Below are 17,548 nucleotides of genomic sequence, written 5' to 3'. Positions count from 1 at the left end.
ATTGTTACTATGGTTTAGTCTTTCATCACGATTTGTTAATTCATGTAAACAATAGGCTGCATAATTTTTATCTTACTGTTTACCCCTCCTTTAATCCCCCTGATGCTTTTCTCCAGCTTATTACAATAGCTAGAACATGTACTTTGCTTTCAGAGATAATAATCAAATGTTTAAAAACTAAGTACCTGGCTGACTGCAGGATTGAACCTATGTTTTTCAATTATTGTTACTTGGTCACACTCCTTTGGGCATTTCCTGCTTTCTTCATCATCTTCCTATCACAGTTCAGCCTTTAATTGCATGGCCAGACCTGGACTGAGCTGTATCACATTTGCTCATCGGCCTGTAGAAGCGTCTTTTACTCCCTAGGCAATAAACGCTGTTCCTCTGACGTAGCAGGCCCTCCATAAGTGAAGCTGTTGCCTTGTGCCACAGCACCACGGGGCAGGCTGAGCAACAAGGCTCAGGCAAAAAGATCCCTGCATCCCTGAGTCACCCAAGGAGCGGCACAACTGTGGCAGTGCAGCCCAGTGACACACAGGTGGGGCTCTGGCTCCTGGCTCTGGTTTTGCTTTGAATGGTGCTGGGGCCCTAAACAAGCCATCAGTGTCATGCCAATGTGCCTTCATTTTTATACTGTTTATGCAAAAGTAAGAGTACAAAATTATATTGTATTCTCTGTGCTCTCCTTAGTCCTGACAGCAGTTTTGTCTGCCTGGTCTGCTGCAGCTCCTCAGCAGAGCTCCTGGTAGGGTTCGCATAGTTTTGTGATTTAAGCAAGAAAAAGAACTGCTTTTATGAGAGTAAGCAAACAGATTAACAATCACAATTCATAAGCAGTATTTGATTTCTCAACTGACTTAGTCCATTTGGATGAAGCCTTGGGTGATATGGTATAGAGTGAGGTGTCCCTGCCCATGGCAGGGGGGTTGGAACTAGATGATCTTGAGGTCCTTTCCAACCCTAACTATTCTATGCTTCTACGATGAGCAGAGTTTATATTTATGCACGCCAACTTCTGGCATTTTATACTTCTCTTATGGCAGTTTATCTGATGATAGATAAAACAATTTTGTGCATTCAGATACGTAGACCCATTTGTGCATAGAGAAACTCCAACATGCAGAATCATACTTACTGTCTAGAATCGGAGCACTCCTGTCATTAGTAACAGTCTTCTTTAGCTTCTTTCCTTTGGTAATATCAGACAATAGAGCATTTCGTCCTGCTTGTTCTGACCTGCTTAGGGATGGCTTTTCAGTATTTGCCTGCAAAATAAAAGTGAGGAAGCAAAATATACCTCCATTTCCAGCTAAAAGTTCTGCTCAAATACAGTTGTTTTTGAGACTTCAATTTCTGTTTTAACAGCACTGGCGTGGGTAGCATACTACATATGACTTTGTGAATGATGTATAGGTAGCTGGCCTTGATACTGACTCAAGGCCCACAAACACCAGTGCTATTCTAACCAACACTATTCACCAGAAACAGAACACTTATGGGAATTCACATTTTTTAAAGTCAAGATCGGTGACCATGAAATGGTGGAGTTTGAAATCCTTAGGGCAGTGAGGAGGGGGTGCAGCAAACTCACTACCCAGGAGTTCCGGAGAGTGGACTTTGGACTCTTCAGGAATCTGCTTGGTAGAGCACTAAGAGGTTGAGTAGGCTGGGGGGAGCTGTGCTGGCTAAGAACCAGTATGGGAGAAAGAGAAGGATGGAGAGTCAGTGAGGTCAGTGACTTACATATGGGCACTGGAAGGGAGCAGAAGTGATGATCCCTTTCATAGAATCAATCATGAATCGTAAACAAAATGTTGGAGAGCTTTCCCCAGATATCATGCATACCCTCAGCCGCACCTCAGTGCCTCTGGACATTCCATTGGATATGACAAGAGGCAACAGAGGACAGTGTATGTGGTACATTTACCTCCTGTAAAACTTACCAAGGCCAGTGTTGGGGGTGGAGGGGGAGCTGGAGGGGGAGGCACAGGCATGGTGGAAGGCTGAGTTCTGTCTGGTCTTTCTAAGAAACCTGCACAGTAAAACACAGAAACACACAAGGCTCAGAGATTAATAAATCTAAGTAAGAAGCACTTACTGTTTCACTGTATGGAGAGCAGGCACATCATTAAATAGGGGCTCCCTATACGATCCCCACTGCCACACAAACTCAGAGATATACACATCTAGTTTTGCACACATACACAACCCATGCATTGCTATGGCAATGCACAAAAATACAGTAATAAAACTGAACTCTGTTTACCCCAACAATCTTGTTCCTGTGGAAGTACTTCAGGATAATCCCATAGGTATACCATCAAGAAGACATTATCTCTTTAAGATGACACTCAGAAAGAGGTACTGATCTTTTAAAGCCCTTACATGTCTGGAAGATCTCCCCACATTGTTCCCTAGAGCACAGCTCTAGGAAAGACTCATGCTTCTTCCTTTCTTCCTTCTTTCTCTGAAGACTCCATGCTCCACCCTCACCTTCCTCCTCCTCAGGAGCAGCACACACAGTAATGCTGTGTGCACTTCCCCAGGGAAGGAAAGCAGGCAGCCCGGCCTCTCAGCTGCAGGCTGCTGCAGAGGGAAAAGCCTGGCTGCCAAACAGCCTTCCCTGACCTCCCCAGCTGGAGACAATGCTCCCACTTTTCCTCATCCCAAGCAGAACTTCCAACCCAGGGCGATCCTAGGGGGGACACACCAAAGATACGGAACTTTCATTGCAACAATAACACTAAAAGGATAAAATAAAAAGAAGGAAGGACAAACATCGAGGAATTATTTTTCAAGTCACAAGGACTTTTTGTAGCATTTTGGCACACTGCTCACTGGAACTGTGCCTATCAGATGCTCCAGGGCTTTTCTTATGGTGCTATGGCATTTCAGCATGTCCTTTGCTCTTGCCCATTCACCTGAGCCAGCTTCGGTAGCACTGATTTACCACCATTTATATTATAGTTGCACAAGACAGGTAAACACAGTGGGAACAGGAATAAGGGTTATTCTCAAGACAACCCCAGGCTGACACCGGGGTCCCCATGGTGGTTATTCACAAAAACACAGAGCTCTCACTTCCTGAGGTCACTCAGTTGTTTTCGATAAACCCAAGCAGAACTGTAGTAGCACAGTATTTGCCAAAACAACTTCATGTTAGGTACAGTCTCCTCTACAGTTTAAATGAGCATTAGGAAAATGTCCTGAATGGAACAAAATGGCATTTGCAGTGAGGGTTCGGGGTGAGTCACCACCTACAAAGTCTGTAATGGTCCTGAGATGATGCACAATAGGAGAAAAAAAAAAGGTTTAGAAGTACAGATTTATCTTGTCAGATGCTCATGCTTTGAAAGAATTAGAATACAGCTGTGACCCCCACTCCTCCCCAAAAAATAGTTGCTGAGCTGCCTTCCTCAGAAGAAACCTTTCCTGAAATAAGACTTTAATGGATTTTGTCAAAAATCTTTAGGGGGGAAAGCGTGTGGAAAGGAGCCAGACACATCACCCCAAGGTCTGGCTTCCTATCTATTAAAACCCATGGAGTTTAAAGTGGAGAGTGGCACCACCACCGTCTCCAGTGCCTGTGGATTCTCTTCTCCCTTACTGCAGAAGCTGCCTCTCTTTCCAGTGACTGTGAAAGGGCGAGCAGAGCAGAAGGGAAGCTGGCAGCCGGACAGACAGACTGACTGACAGAGAGGAAACTGTGAAGCCAAGCCTACGCAGCACGGTGCAAACACATGCGCTTGCAAAGCCCTGCAAACGGACTGGTGTGCTCTCATCAGTCCTTTGGTGCGTTGCTGTGCATCTCCAGGGAAGCACCAGCTTCACATTCAGAGCAGCTGCTTGAATTCAGTTATATTCCCGTCTTCCACATTGCTAGCTGTAGGCTGTCGCCTAAAACTCTGCACAAAGCCCTATCCCTTTACCGATCTGCTTATTCTAAACACAATATTTGCAATCTGAATCCTATTAAAAGCACCAAGACTAATGCTGCTTTGTTCTGCAGCTTCCTGTTTAAAAAAACAGTCAACAGGAAAATTATTTCTTACAGCAGACCACAACCATCCTGTTTCTTAACACAGCCTTTTCACAGCTGCAGTTGTCTTTAGTGTAACTGTGCCATTAGGCTATTTCATCAGGGTTTTAACTCCTTCAACTGATTAAAAAGAGAAGAGAAATTCTCCTCTCTGCACTGCTTTGGGAGAAGAGGCCAAACAAGTCAGGATAATGTGCTGCGAGTCTCCTTGGCACTCTGACACAGGAAAGTCTCTGGCGTAGGCAGAATAAAGTTTGGTTTGATATCAGGCTTGTAAATTCCTTAAGGCAGCTCAGAACTGACTGCAGCAAGGGAGCCTGTGTTTGTGCAAATGCCATAACTTGTCTACCTCTCTGTCAGTTAAGTGATTGCTTTCTGCATGCTTGTGCTGTCCTGTTCTACTTTTCTTTGCCCTTTTAACTGGGTTGTTTTAGATCAGTTTCTTAAGGAATTGGCAGGGACAGAGGAGAAGCAAGGTAACACTCAAAGCCTGAGTTCTCTAAAGGGAAGACACTACTCGCAGACACATCCAGCCTCTCCAAATCCCTCTCTGCACACATTAATCACAAGAAGGTAAGGCGAAGAAAGGCACTGAGTGCCCCTCTTTCTCTGTGCCATCTTACAGTGGGATGATATCCTCTGATGTACCTGTAGTCACCAATTCCACACTAGCTAGTACCTCTTCTGGTACTGAAGGGCTTTCTCAACAGGACAGGAGAGGACACAGCTACCCACTAGTGAGTATATCATTAAGCTACTGCTGAACAAACCCTACAGCACCTAGAGCAGTTAGCAGCAGGGTCTGGAAAATGACATTCTGGAAGCATGGGACAAGCTTCTGTAATAGGCCATACTCAGGCAGGAATGGTTTGAAGTTCGGTGCAAGCGTCCCACAGAGTTGTTTATTCATGATGTTCTAGAGCCCACAGTTTCTTCAGGAGCCATCAGAAAAGAGATCATATGGCATGACTCAAACCTGTGTGCCCACACACAAAAGTACATTTTACGGAGCCAGTAAAATACTCAAGTTTGTTAAATTTTAGCTTAAAACAAGTTCCGACACTGCTTACTTTCATCACTCTCGTGACTCCACTCGTGCTGCTGAGAAGGAATTTCAGAAACTCCAGATGAAACTCTTCAGCAAGAAACAGCACCTCTGAAGCTCTAATTCACCCTTGCTGTTTGGCTGCTAGATTTTGTACAGTCTATTGCTTTATCTGGCTTTTTGTAAGCAAAAAGTGTCACTCTGGATTTTATATTTGATCACTCTAAGCCTGTAGGAAGAATAATCACATACTGAAGAGATGCAGTGAGGGGGGGCTTGCCCACACAGCACAATGCGGTGCTGAGGCTGACCCGGGGATGAGCACCACCTCTCAGGCTGCAGAAGCAAAGCAGCTGAGTCAGCACAACAGTGAACTTAGTTCTGCAGCTGCTCTGTTCATCGTTAATTCTCAGGATAGCTGTTTTGCACGGCGCATAAAGATGTCCTAAGATGTTAAGTGTAACTTTACAATTAGAGGAAAGCTTTGGTTACTGTCCTACACATCATCAATAGACTCATTATTTGCTCCTGGTCAGTGGGAAAGAGCTGGGTTTAAGAAGTGGACATTATGTTAATTTTCTAACAGCTGACACTATTAAGTGCTTGAAACAGTAACTGATCCACTCGGTAATATTTTACCTACCAGATTTCTTAACAACCAAGCAGTTTATGACACTCAGTGCTGCAGGGTGTTGAAAAGGAGCCAATTCCAAGAGTAGGGCTGAAGGGTCATATCAGTCCTTTGAAACCCAGGACATTTGGGTTTCTAAGTTCTTGCATATTTTCTAGGCAGTAAATTATCACAGCTTTTAGGAATCTATGTGGAAACGTTATATCGAGACGAGCACCGGTGGTGCAGCAGAAAGGATTACGGTAACTAATCCGCACACATACACCGCAGCGCCGGCCCTGAGCCGCAAGCACAAAGGTCGGTACTGTCAGCAGGAGAGGACTTCCACAGCTGGCAGCAGGGCGGCAGCTGCGCTCCCGCTGCGAGGCAGGCGCCGTGCTCACCGCTGTGTTCTCTGGGGGTCCAGCCCCGACGGGCGCTGACATCGCCAGCAGCAGGCATCCCACCGCAGCCCTCACACTCGCCCGATGCCAGGGCAGCCTCCCTGCAGGCCATGGGCAACCTCATCGAGAGGGGCGTGCACACAGCCAGCACCTGCTGGGTTTCCAAAAGCCACCCCAGCCGCTGGCAAAGGAGATGCCGCAGAGCTGCCCACCTACCCCCAGGTAAACCATATCACCAGAGCTGCATAAGGAAGACCTGCTTTTTGCAAGCTACTAACAGAAGCAGTATTAAAATATTACAATATGCAACACCATGATAAAAAATAATTTAAATTTAAAAGCAAAACAGAGGAAAGCATTCTGCAAAGAGCGCCTTGCTCCACAGAGTAATCCCTGAAGAGCAACAGGCAAAAGTGGCATTAAACTGAACTCAGTGAAACACAAATCTTCGATATTTCAGATTTACTTTGGTAGTTCAGAAATAATTTCAGGAGCATCACAAATGCTAAAAGGAAATGTGACATTTAACATGGTGCAGACATTGCAAACAACTGGACTGCAAGTACACTGTTTGCATCTAGTCAACCATTTTGGGCTGCTTTGAGGTGCCCTCTCTTCAACATATTGAGTCAGAGGCAAGCAGACAGCTCTCTGTGGTTAATCATTTCCTGCATGATTAATTTCCAAGCAGAAAAAAAAAAACCAAAAGAGGAAGGAACAAACAGTTAGAGAAATAAAATAGAACTGATAGAACTTAAGGGGGGAAACCCTGAGGTTGCCAATTAAAATGCTGATTGGCTGTCTATGGAAAAGGGCCTAACTTCCGAAGCAGGACTGATCTAGCCCTTCCAAAATGCCTTACTCCCTATTATGGAAAGAAGGTAAAACTTCCAAAAATCTGAAGTTGAGACATTGGGCCAGGTCCCCAAGTGCTTCCGTAAGGACAACTGACTGCAAACACAGTACAGAGGAGGTGGAAAATACTTTAAAATCACTTTCATACAGACCACAGTAGTTTTTCGTGAGCTGTTTTTTAACAGACTACAGAGCTATTAAACCAGTTGATAAAAAAATGGTTCCATGATGTCATGAAACTTGTTCAGGTCCCCCTGCTTCCACTCTCCATGGTGGACCCAAGCCATTAGTAAGTCTACATGTCCTGTGTTCGACCACTGCATCCAGAGGTGCTGTCTGCATCAAGAGAGTTGGTGAGGGAGTGTGGAAAGGGGGAATGAGAGCTCCAGAAGATGCTGAAGACATTCCTCCCATGCAGCACCATGCCAGTAAATCCCTGAATATACTGAAGAGGATTCTCCTACAGGGTGAATAAAGAATACTTAAGAGTGAATAGCTTGACATGCACTAAAGTAACCTGATAAAAGTTTTAACTGAGGCACAGGAAGGCTGCTGTAAAACAGCACTATCTATATTCAGCAAGAGAGCCTGAATTTTCCTCCTCCTAATTGGGGTAAACTTTTTGAAGCTTAGGATCTCCGGAGGAAGAAAGTGACACCAAGCATTGCTCTCAGTATTTTCAGGTCTTTTAACATCATTGCCTGGTCTTTTAAGGATGGTTTTTGGCTGAAACAACACTCCTGGTGCAGGGACAGCAAGACACTGTGGCCTGAGAAAGGGCATTAAAAGGGTGTGAGAATGCAACTTGTCCTATCCTGTCTGAAGGAAGCTGTGGTAGCAGAAGGAGGTAGTAATGTTTCACCCTTAAAACCAATTGCAGAGAGCTGGACAGCCAAAAGAGAGACCAAGAGAAGTTACTTCAGATGCATGAGACCCAGGGAAGTTTTGGGGAGCTGCCACTGCCAGAGAGAGGAAGCCAACTTCATTTGGGACTTTCCACATTTCCAAGTACCTGAAATGAGTGGCTGAGTATGACTTCCCACCCAGGCTGAAAAATGCCACCCCCTACACAAAATGCCAGGGCACAGAGAATGGCTGGCACCAGCAATGCTGGAGAGCTTTTGCCCTGACCCCTGAGTCAGGGCATCCTTTCTCTTTCCAGAAACAGCCCTTCGAAAAGTGATGGACGATAGGCTTCATTCATGGGCACATGCATAATGCAGATGAGCTCTGTGTGGCACCAGTCCAGGACTTTGCCCAACCTGAGGAGCTGGCAAGAACAGGAAGGTCTGCCACGGGGAGCTGCATCTTTACCTAAGTGACAGTGACTGGCTTGGGGGATGCAACACTGTCCTGCTGCAGTCAGGGGCCAAACAGGAGCGAAGGCAAAAGCAAGAGCCTGGAGGTCTCTGGCAGGAGTGCACGGGGCAGTTTTGGGTTAGAAACACATGTCAAGGCAGTATCATAGTGAGCAGTTTTTCAGCCCTACTTAGGCTGGAGAGAGATGATGCACTTGTTTTGTTTTACATGTACCCTTTTCAATAAATTACAGAGTTCTGTACCTTTTCATCTTTTACTGCAGCTTAACTGAGCTATGTGAAAGGTGCAGGTGCTGTGGGGCTAGTAAGGAGCAGTAAGATAAATAACCATAACAGCAAACAAAGTACAAGACTAGTTAGAAGAAAAGAAATAGAACCACAGAATAGTTAGGGTTGGAAAGGACCTTAAGATCATCTGGTTCCAACCCCCCTACCATGGGCCATGAGGTGCTTTTCTGTCTCTCTGCATATTATCCCACACATCTGTGCCCTGCTGGGCTTAAACCATGACACAACCATATGGCATCTCCATCTTTCTCCACCCCTCATGTTCATGCCCCTCACCCCCAAGCACCCAAAATGCAGTGACCCTGTAGGCAGCACTGGCTACAGCTCACACTGGGCAATGTCCCAGAGCCTAACCCCCCCCTAAACACTCTTGATCTACTTCTTAGCATCACAGGAAAACAGTAACAAAGCAGGTTACTGTGGGTGTTGGTGACAAGAGAACAACTATCAGACTACTGAGCCAGCACACAACTACAGGGCACCAAGTGCCCTAACACCCAGATGCACTCATGGTCCACAGCAAGTTGCATCCAGCAAACCTCATCTGTCAAAGGCAACCAGGAGTTACATGGTGAAAATCCAGCAGTGCTGCATCCATGGAAAATTGCAGCTGAGAAATAGGCTGCTATGGTGTCAGAATGTTGCTTTAATCCAAGTATTTTAAAATATTTTTTTTTATTTTCAGTGACATATTTTGCAAGATATGCAGAGGATCACAGGCAATAGCTGGCTTAGAAAGACTGCCCCGAGTCACCAATGTAGTCACTATTTGGAAGAAGCAGCAAAGCTTTTAGTCAGTTTAAGTGTCTGGATGTTGACTTGAGCTGATAATGTAAGAGCAAATACACTACAGCAGACAGCATCTCCGACTCACCGAAAACAGAAATTGCTTCCATCTAATCCATGTTCCTGTAACTTCTTTCACCCAGTGTTTTCAGAGGATGTACAGGAATACTCCTGTCTGCTTAGGCCCTGAGAGATGTCTCACGTCCCCTGCCACAGCAACCCTGCCCTGGGGAGCAGGACCTCAGCCCTGCAAACAACATCTGGAGCAAAGCCCCTGCACTGGGCACCACAGAGGGAGTCTCTGCAGTGCTTTAAAACAGGCATGTGTGTGTCATTCCTCAGCAGGAGGCTGCGGCCAAACACAGCAGAGAAATCTACAGTTGCTGGGCTGTGTCCCAGTCCTCAGGACAGGAGGACACAACCTGGGACATTACAACCCCCTATGGCTCCCTCCCCACTCTTGCCTCCCTGCCAAGGATGAAAAGCCCTTCCCCAGGCCCTCCACAAAGAAAAGCCTGCAGCAAACAGCTGCACCCTCTCTCCTAGGCAGGAGTGATGGTTAAGGACCAAGCTGTTTGTGCCTCAGCTCTTCAGCTGTCCATAGCACAGCTGCCTGCAATATACAATCACCTACCATCCAAGGCAGCCTTTAGTCAACCCGACTACACAAGAAAGTGTTATCCTAGGCATGCTGCCTGACACAGCCAACAAGGGATTCACCCAGCCTGGAGACAACCTCAGCATGCAGCCCTAAAGAAAGGGACCCTTGTTACGATCCTCTGGGGAGGCTGAGGGACAACATATTCTGGGCAACAAGGACCCGATATCTCTCTACATCTTATTCCCTTGCCTTATTCCTTTATGTTAACAAAATTCTGTTCCTAATACACAGCCCGAGTTCCTCTCCAATGCGCTGCTTTTTCCAGTGTCTCATTACTTGCAGGGGTGATCACTCAGTGTCATGTGGCAGCTCAGCACCACGCACTTCACTGCACAGCTTTCTCTCCAAAACTTGAGCTGTCTTAAGCTATAGGAGCTGTTGGTAGGGCCAACAACCTGGTTCAGAAATTAAAGATTTCCGAGTATTGCCTCCAGCTTATTCAGTCCTAAATCAGAACAGAAAGTATTGCATTAGGTTGGAATAAATTCTGAAGAGCAGGACTTTTCCCACCTGCTTATCCTCACATCACAGTACCGCTCAGCTCTCTGACTGGACAGGGTCATTTGTGGCCTGATGGTGGCAGGCAGCCCACAGAGGCAGGGCAGGAAGGGATGCTCCCCACAGCTGGTGACCAGGAGGTGGAAAGGCAGGAGCTGGCCCTTGGAGTCCCCAGTTTATTACCATAGGAAATAACTTTTGTTCACATTATTGTCCCTGCATTTTGCCTTTCCACTTACTGCTTCATATTTCTTTTTTTTTCCAGGATGTCACAGAAGTGATTGTTTATGTACGCAAAAGCCATTCTGCCATTTGAATCAAACTGACAGAAGTCTAGAGGACTTTTTCCCCCTTCCCTCCACTATTTTATGGCATAACAGGCCAAGAAGTATCAGAAATTAGTCTGCATGGGGTTTGTTTTGAGCTGTTGCAACTTTCAGCCAGTGAGGAACAAAGTCATAGGAACCAAATTTGATGAGTGAACCCTGGGATTTTGCTGGTGGGCTTCTGCTGACCGTGGCTGCCCACTTGTGTGCCATGGGCCCCATTCACTGCAGTGGCTATAAGGAGAGGGGCTTCTCTGCAAATTCGGAGGCTGGGATGCAAAGAGCCTGTTTAGAGCCACAGGTTACATCATGGGAGCTCTGGGACACCCCACACTGCATCCTCTCCATGCCCAGGCACTAGATTAATAACACTGTCACCTGTGCAACACCACTTATTTTTCACTTCTGACCAACAGGACAATAAAAAGCTGCAGTCAAAAGCATATCACTACAATGAAGGCCTACAGAAAAGGATCAAGGATCTCACACACTGTCAGAGGATTTACTTCTCAGTAGGTGTAGGTTTAGAATTCAATTGATTTCAGCATTCAGATAGGCTTTTTTAACACAAAGAGTTTTCTTCATCATAATCAACCAAGTCTTACTAAACCTGCTGTAAATTGTGACCGCTCTACTAAAGCCAGCATCTATAAAATAATATTAAAATAGTGACTACCTCTAGAGGGGAAATCTGAGGTATGTAAATGGCCAGACATGTGGAGTGAATTTAAAGCACCATTTCCCAATCACCTCTCTTGTAAATATTGCAATATTCCTATAAGAATGTTGAAAAACTACAGCACACAGAGATTAGTTCAGATTTCACATCAAAAGCCCAAACAGAAAGTTAAGTGGCCTGGGCAGTCAGGAGGCAAAGCAGCTACACAAGCAAGAGTGCATTAGAGTTTTTACAGCCCAGGTGTCGACATAAATTAGAGAGTGACTCAAATACATATCATTAGAGGAGCAATCAAAGACTGATCTGCCTGGAGTGTGGGAAAAACAAAACAAAACCCAGCCCCAGTTCTGCCTAATGTAAGGCAGCCTTCTTGGCCAAAGACAGCTCAGAATACCACCTCAGAGCCAGGTTACTGTCAATAAAAGCCTCAGTTCAGCACAGCAAGCCACATAAATCAGTTTTGTAAGAAACAGGCAACCAGGTCTGGTAGAGATTTTAATTAAAAAGAAGAAAAATAAATCTTATTTTCCATTCCAAAAGTTAATTTTGGATGATCTGAGGCTACAAAGTGCCGAGACTTCAAACCTCCACTAAAGTGGGTGGAGATGGAGAGTCTGTTTTATACTCATTAGCTTTCATGGAAAGGCTCAGGCCAGTTTGCAGAGAGGGCTGGATGAGACCCACTGTATCTTATGACTTTGCTGAAAATGTTTCAGTTGTTTGGGATGATCAGACAGAGATTAAGAAGAGTGCATCTCACAAAGTCCCTTGACATTCTCTGCTGTGCAGGGATTTGTAGCTCTGGGTTAGTCATTAAACCAGATCATATGCAATGCACTGAATCATATTTATACATAAGTAATGAATTTGAGGGGTGTCACAGTCAGCCATCAAGACTGGTGCTGGCTCCCACAACAGCATCTTTTGGATACGGATGGCTGATGGAGCAAGGACCACTGCCACAGTCTGCAGAGAGTGTTCAGCACTGCTGGCATCTTGCTTCATGAACTGGGAGAGAGCAACCAGCAAGATATACTGTCATCTGTCTCTAAAGACCACGACCTACTGAAAAACTTCCCATAACTTTCCTTCTGTGCCCTGCTCATAGACAACAAACTGAACAGAAACTCACATCAGACCTTACAAGCTGACTAGATACTAAATGAGGACTCATTTTTCATATGACTTGCATCCCCTGTGTTCGCAAACCTTCTCTGACCTTTGATACAAAAAGATATAAAATACCATTTCGTCTGTCATTTAAATGCTTATTTCAGTAGTGTAACTATGGAAAGTTTTTTGTAACTCTGCTGGGCTGTTACAAAACAAGTACTTTTTCATACTTCACACTCCCAGAGGAATTAATGCAAGTTTGCAAATAAAGCAATGGAAAATTTTCAGCTTACTGAGTTATAAATGAATACACACAAAATATACCATTACTTTGCATATATAGGAGTTTTCAGTATTTATTATAACTGGTATTTTATCATAGATCCTCCTCTGAGAATAGCTACAAAATGAACCTCTCTTACACAAATTTATGTAGTATCTGCCTTGCGGTAATTAAAAATTAGTATCACTTTCAAAGCCGCAAAACCCTGACGTACAAGAAGCTGGGCAACGTACACTGGGTATCTGCACATCCAGGGAGATGGATGACAACTGCACAAGCAATCAAAGCAACTTGCAGCATCCGTTCTTGCTTGGAAGAGGGCCTCTGCCCTCTGAGGTTTGGCCTGCTGTGTAGTTCGTACTGCGTCTCAGAAAGCTTTCAGATGGGCTGCTATGGTTTCAGTAATTATTTTTAAAGGTTCTCGGCAATGTAAAAACAAATCTGTGGAAGAGATTTGAAAATCAGGATGGAAATAATAAAGGGGAGGAAAAAGTGGAGGCAAAAAGTAATCTGAGAAAAACAGAGGGTCTGCTTCAGCAAGAAACCCCTTCCTTCCCCAAACTCCAGACTTCAATCGCCTCTTCTTCATGTTGGAGCCAACTTTAACTCACCCCAAACTACTCAGATACTGTGGCCAAAAGGTGATCATCTTTTCCAAAGGGTCTACAAAACTTTAGAAACTGTGTCCAAAGCAATAAAAAAACCCAAAAACCAAATAAGCCAAAGGTGACTTAAGGATAAGAGATTAATTTTCATCTTAAAATATCCTACCATACACATTTTGGTTTGAAATGAATCCACTTAAAAGCAACAAAGAAAAGCAACAGTGCTACTGAAAACACATTATTTCACATGTGAATTTACGCAATCACCTAATATCTTGGCAGTACTGGCAAATGATATCTTGTTCTAATCCATACCAAAACAAGCCCAAACCGTTATGTTTCTGTACTACCAGAATATTTGCTTGGTTGGAATGCAGCAAGAACCTTCTCCTGCAGCTTGCTTTGGAGAAATAGACAGAAGCAGCAATACATTACTGCTATTAAAAATTGTCCAACAAGACAAAACCTGTCTTTAGAGAGCTTGTGCAAAACTAACAGACCAGGTAACCATTAAGTAGATTGAAGGTTGCCATTATCTCCATATTGTTTGGTTCTTTGTATTATATATGAAACCCAACAAATCAGACCATAATTTTCTCTATTTTAAAAATCCTAGATTTTAAAACATACCAATATTAACTGTGTTGTTCCACTGCTTTTATTACTACAGCAAGAAAAGCTTAATTTTAGAAGTTGAATTTCTAAAGGAAGTTCTGTAGTTTCACTGCAGAACTAGGAAGTTTTCTACCAGAGGAAGATATAGTCCAAAAGTACTAATGTGAATCTTTGTGATAAATGATGAGGGCTACCAGCTGCAACTGTGGGGCTAAAGCAGACTAGCAGCAGGGAAGATTAAGAACTGTCTCTTCCTCTTGTGATACTGAACCACCAAATCTATCACACGCTTTATTCAGAGCTGACCAACACTTCACTGCCCCCAAGACCAGTTACTGGATGAAATGAACTGCTACCTAGAGGAAACACGTAAAGAAACCTTGCAGAAGATCTCCTGCTCTAGCCCTGCTTCTTGGGAAGAGCAGTCCAGAGCAAATTAGTGGTTTGGTGACCACCATGCAGAAGGTCACCTCCAAGCCAACCAGAGGGATGGATGGAGAAGCAAAGGAAGGAGGGTGCTTGGACATACCTTCACTCTTTGGCCAGCCTGGACATGAGCTCCAGATTGTTCTCCTGAATTGAAACCCTGTGAGAGACGTGGAACTAGTGGACTGGTGCTAGAGTCATCATCAGGCAATAAGCCTGATGCCCTTGTGGCTGCTTGTTCAGACTCCCATTCACAGCTGAAACAGCAGAAGGTCCAACCTGAAATTCTGCCTCCTGTGTCTGGATTTAGTTTAGCTCTTTGTGAAGCTGTAAAAATCTAACTCACAGTGCACTGAATACCCCTCCATGTGTTAACAGGAGAGACCTTAGCTTTCAGCATCTGAGTTTGCATGTGTGCAAGTCACCCGCACTGCTCATGCACTGTTCCTATCACCAACAATTTCCATTTGGTCCGATCTGGAAAACATCCTGAGTAATACAAGGATAAATTTTTCTGTTAAGTATTTCCAATGCTGCCTTTTGGCAAGAAAAAATGTCAGAGGTTAATTGGAAAAAAAAAGGTACAGCTAAGAGATGTTTCAATTATTTCATAAATAAGCTGCCAAAATGCAAAGAGTAAAATCCAGGCGATACTGACATTCTTCATATTCATACCATCATAAGCCAAGCAGAGATCAGAGTGTTGACTAACTGCAATTACATTTTCATTTACAAGAGTAGAACTACAACAGAAATTCAAGTTGAAATAGCTTTATAAAGCCATTTTTACATAAATCTTGCAGTTTCATCTACATTTGCAGCAGGACTTGCTATTTAGGAAACACAGATATTTATGATATTACACATATTTACAGATATCATAGGTGAGATAACACTGCAAGAGAAGGTTTAGATTTTACCCCAGCACTTTAGCTGAAGACTCACCATTGATACTGGGACTATGAAATTTGCACATATTCGTCTGAGTACACAGTACATGTCTGCAACAGATGATGCCAGTTAAAACACCTACAGAAAGGGTACACAATTAAGCTGTCCATACCTAATCTAAGGTTTTAATTGCTCAGTTGAAAGCCCCTAGAAATAAAGTTAGCTTCTGAAGATTTCATTTATGAAATATGCTTCTGTACTTGTTTTGGCAGTTGTCTAATAGATGTACAAGTTCTGGTTTGCATCAGTCTGTGGTTCATGTTACATGAAAGACTAACTCATTCTAGGAATTTAGATTCCCTGTTCTGCCTGTATGCTAAAATTTGTGTATGTTGGTTTACTACAAGATTTAATAAATGGCTTTGGGGGAAAAATTAGAGAGAAGTGGGAAAATGATTTTATGTCCTGTCCGAGCCTGAGACATGAAGAGATTTCTGTCTTAACCACAAATTTAAAAACCCCAACAACACAAACAGCTTTGTTCTTAGAAGCACAAGTTTCAGCAAAGCCTATGCGTGCTTTGGATATTTTAAACTTCTTTTAAAGCTAATTTTAGAATTTTTAATTTTTGAAATTTAAATTTTGTGCCAAATTCACCTTTGATCTCTTTGAGGGAATAATAATAATAACAAAAGGGTTTTGATAAACTGATGTCTTATGTTTTCATAGCTTCACTAGTGTACTGACATGGTGCTGCTGAACCAGCACAGGGCACTCTGACTCCTGACTGCCTTGATCATCCCCTGGTCCCAGGAGGGACACAGGGCAAGTTGGTACCACTAGACGTAAGACTGGGAGGACACAGGTGCCACAGATGTGGACAAAGAAGCGGGCTCAAATTCTTATAAAGGGGACTAGTTTAAAGCATGGCACAAATCAAATAAAAGCAACCCAGGTCAACAAAGTGAAAACGCCCTTCTGCTCTCCTCTGCATCTCCGATTACAGAAGTCTTTGCTCCAATTTATTTCTCTTTGGAAACAACTTTTACAGCTGCACATGGCAAGTACTTAGCTAGCGAGTGAAGAAGGGAAGCTGGAAAGAATTATTATTAATGGATTCTGCCAAAAAAATAGGCAGGGCAAAGTCTTCAGTGGCCTAGCACAAGAACTAGTAGAACTTGCTCTAGGCAAAGAGGGGCAATGTCCTGCATTGTTGTCCTCAGAAGGGAAATTGTGCAGCTGTATTGCCTTCTGCAGCAACCTGGGCTGGACCTCGAGGAAACATACAGCACCCCAACTTGTGCTTGTTACTTGTGGATGTGGTCAAGTCCACACACATTAAGAGAGATCATTCACCCAAGTCATTGTTAGTTAAAACCAAGAGATGCAATTCAGCCATCTGCATTTTATTTCAGGTATTCATATCTCCAACCCTTTTCCACAATCTTCAACAACAAAGTGCTTCCATGCAGCAGAGCGTAGCCAAGTGTGCCATGTGGCTGCCTGCCCTGGAGAGTACAGGCTTACCAGTGGGCCCAGGGGACTGTAAGGACATCACAAAGTCATATCTAGCTGACTGCATAGGTCAGACCTGAGCAGATGTGTCAGGCAGGTGATTACGCTAAGAGAGACAGATCCACATCTTGTCTAAACTAGTTGGGATGTGCAACCATTGCTCAATGGGAGACAAGGTACCCCAGCCAGCTGCTATGGGACCAGCAGTGGCTCCTGCTTCCTGCAGGGTTTTGGAAGTCTGCATCACACCTTTGTGTTAGCTGGAAGCTCTGAGACAGGAGCTCATTGGGAGCCCAGAGAGCAGCTGGTTTTAGAGGTTATTGGCTCCATGCCAGGCGGCAGACCTAGCTTAGCTCTTGCTGGTATTCCAAATACAGCTTTTTGTATGAAAAGTAGTAGTTTTGTGCTGTTTAATCTAAAAAAACCCCAAAAACCCCAAACCAGTATGTATGGCATACCACTGCCAAGAAAATACATACCCACAAAGCCAAAAGTAGCCACATGCTACCATTCAACACTTGCATTTCCTCTTTAGAACATCCATTGGCAAGTCCTCTTACTCCACAGGACTGCTCAAATTTGTCTTT

At 44.1% G+C, this 17,548-nt stretch overlaps 1 protein-coding gene across 2 annotated transcripts in view; it reads right to left on the bottom strand.

Annotated features, from left to right (window-relative positions):
* The window catches only part of WIPF1 (WAS/WASL interacting protein family member 1), a 55,641-nt gene that overhangs the window by 14,234 nt on the left and 23,859 nt on the right, over nucleotides 1–17,548 (bottom strand). For both annotated transcript variants that reach the window (XM_034065426.1, XM_034065425.1), the window contains exons 3-4: nucleotides 1,947–2,035; nucleotides 1,139–1,268 (exon numbers count right to left, since the gene is read on the bottom strand). In XM_034065426.1, the coding sequence (XP_033921317.1) occupies nucleotides 1,139–1,268; nucleotides 1,947–1,997 (181 nt within the window). In that variant the 5' untranslated portion in view covers nucleotides 1,998–2,035. The remainder of the gene's footprint in view (nucleotides 1–1,138; nucleotides 1,269–1,946; nucleotides 2,036–17,548) is intronic.

This window comes from Melopsittacus undulatus, chromosome 8 (genome assembly GCF_012275295.1).
Source record: "Melopsittacus undulatus isolate bMelUnd1 chromosome 8, bMelUnd1.mat.Z, whole genome shotgun sequence".
In the NCBI taxonomy this organism is placed as follows: domain Eukaryota; kingdom Metazoa; phylum Chordata; class Aves; order Psittaciformes; family Psittaculidae; genus Melopsittacus; species Melopsittacus undulatus.
Note: the sequence above shows the minus strand (reverse complement) of the source record. Positions and strands in the feature narration are given on the sequence as shown.